The sequence below is a fragment of the Acanthisitta chloris genome, unplaced genomic scaffold, assembly GCF_000695815.1.
Source record: "Acanthisitta chloris isolate BGI_N310 unplaced genomic scaffold, ASM69581v1 scaffold35918, whole genome shotgun sequence".
Taxonomy (NCBI): domain Eukaryota; kingdom Metazoa; phylum Chordata; class Aves; order Passeriformes; family Acanthisittidae; genus Acanthisitta; species Acanthisitta chloris.
The window spans coordinates 5,818-6,689 of NW_008687070.1; the positions used below are offsets into that span (position 1 = coordinate 5,818).

Genomic DNA, 872 nt, shown 5'->3' on the forward strand with positions numbered 1-872 from the left:
GGAACTCAACCGCCGCATGAACGCCGACGTGCTGGGCACACACTGCAGGCAGTGTGACCACATCTCTCTGCAGGACATCTCCACTGCACTCAGCCTCTCCCAGGTCCAGCCAGTGCACATGGCAGTGTACAGCGTGGCCCATGCACTGCACAGAGCCCTGGGCTGCACCTACCAAGCCTGTCCCAAAGTGCCCATCAGACCCTGGCAGGTGAGTAAAGGTTGGGGAGAGAGGAACAACCATTTCTCATCAGAACACAACCAGGTAGTCAACCATCTCAGCCCATGCGAGGGGCAACTGATTCCAGCCAGAAATCAGCTTACTTCTAATCATCCTTATCATCCTCCAAACAGGAACATCAACCAATATCACTCTTCATTTTCTCCTCAGCTGCTGAACTACATGAACACCTACCCGTTCGAGGTGAATGGCCAAAGCTTCAGGTTTGATCAATCTCATGGCATCAACACTGGCTACAAGATCATCTTCGTGTCCTGGAAGAATGGCACTCCCAGCTACCTTGCTGTGGGGGAGTATGAGAAGTCCTTGTACATTGACAAGTCCCAGATTCAGTTTCACACTCCAGATCAAAAGGTAAAGATGGCACAGCAAGTTCCTTCTGCTTTGCCTGGTGGTGCAGTGCTTCTCCTGCAAGTGTCTGCCTGATGTTCATTCCTCCCTTTGCCTAGGAGCCTGTATCAGAGTGCTTCAGGAACTGCAAACCAGGGCAGTTCAGACTCATAAAAGGATTCCACCTCTGCTGCTATGACTGTACAGACTGCCCAGTGAACACCTTCTTGAGCCAAGAAGGTGAGGTCTGACAAGCTCAAAGGTTTTCACTGTATTATGTCTGGCTACTGCTTGAGCTCTTTCC

At 51.0% G+C, this 872-nt stretch overlaps 1 protein-coding gene across 1 annotated transcript in view; it reads left to right on the top strand.

Moving 5' to 3' along the window:
- The window catches only part of LOC103807712 (taste receptor type 1 member 3-like), a 4,921-nt gene that overhangs the window by 2,675 nt on the left and 1,374 nt on the right, over window positions 1–872 (top strand). The window contains 3 exon segments of the mRNA XM_009080457.1: window positions 1–208; window positions 389–592; window positions 688–808. The exon segment at window positions 1–208 is cut by the window's left edge and continues 13 nt beyond it. Of these exon segments, the coding sequence (XP_009078705.1) occupies window positions 1–208; window positions 389–592; window positions 688–808 (533 nt within the window).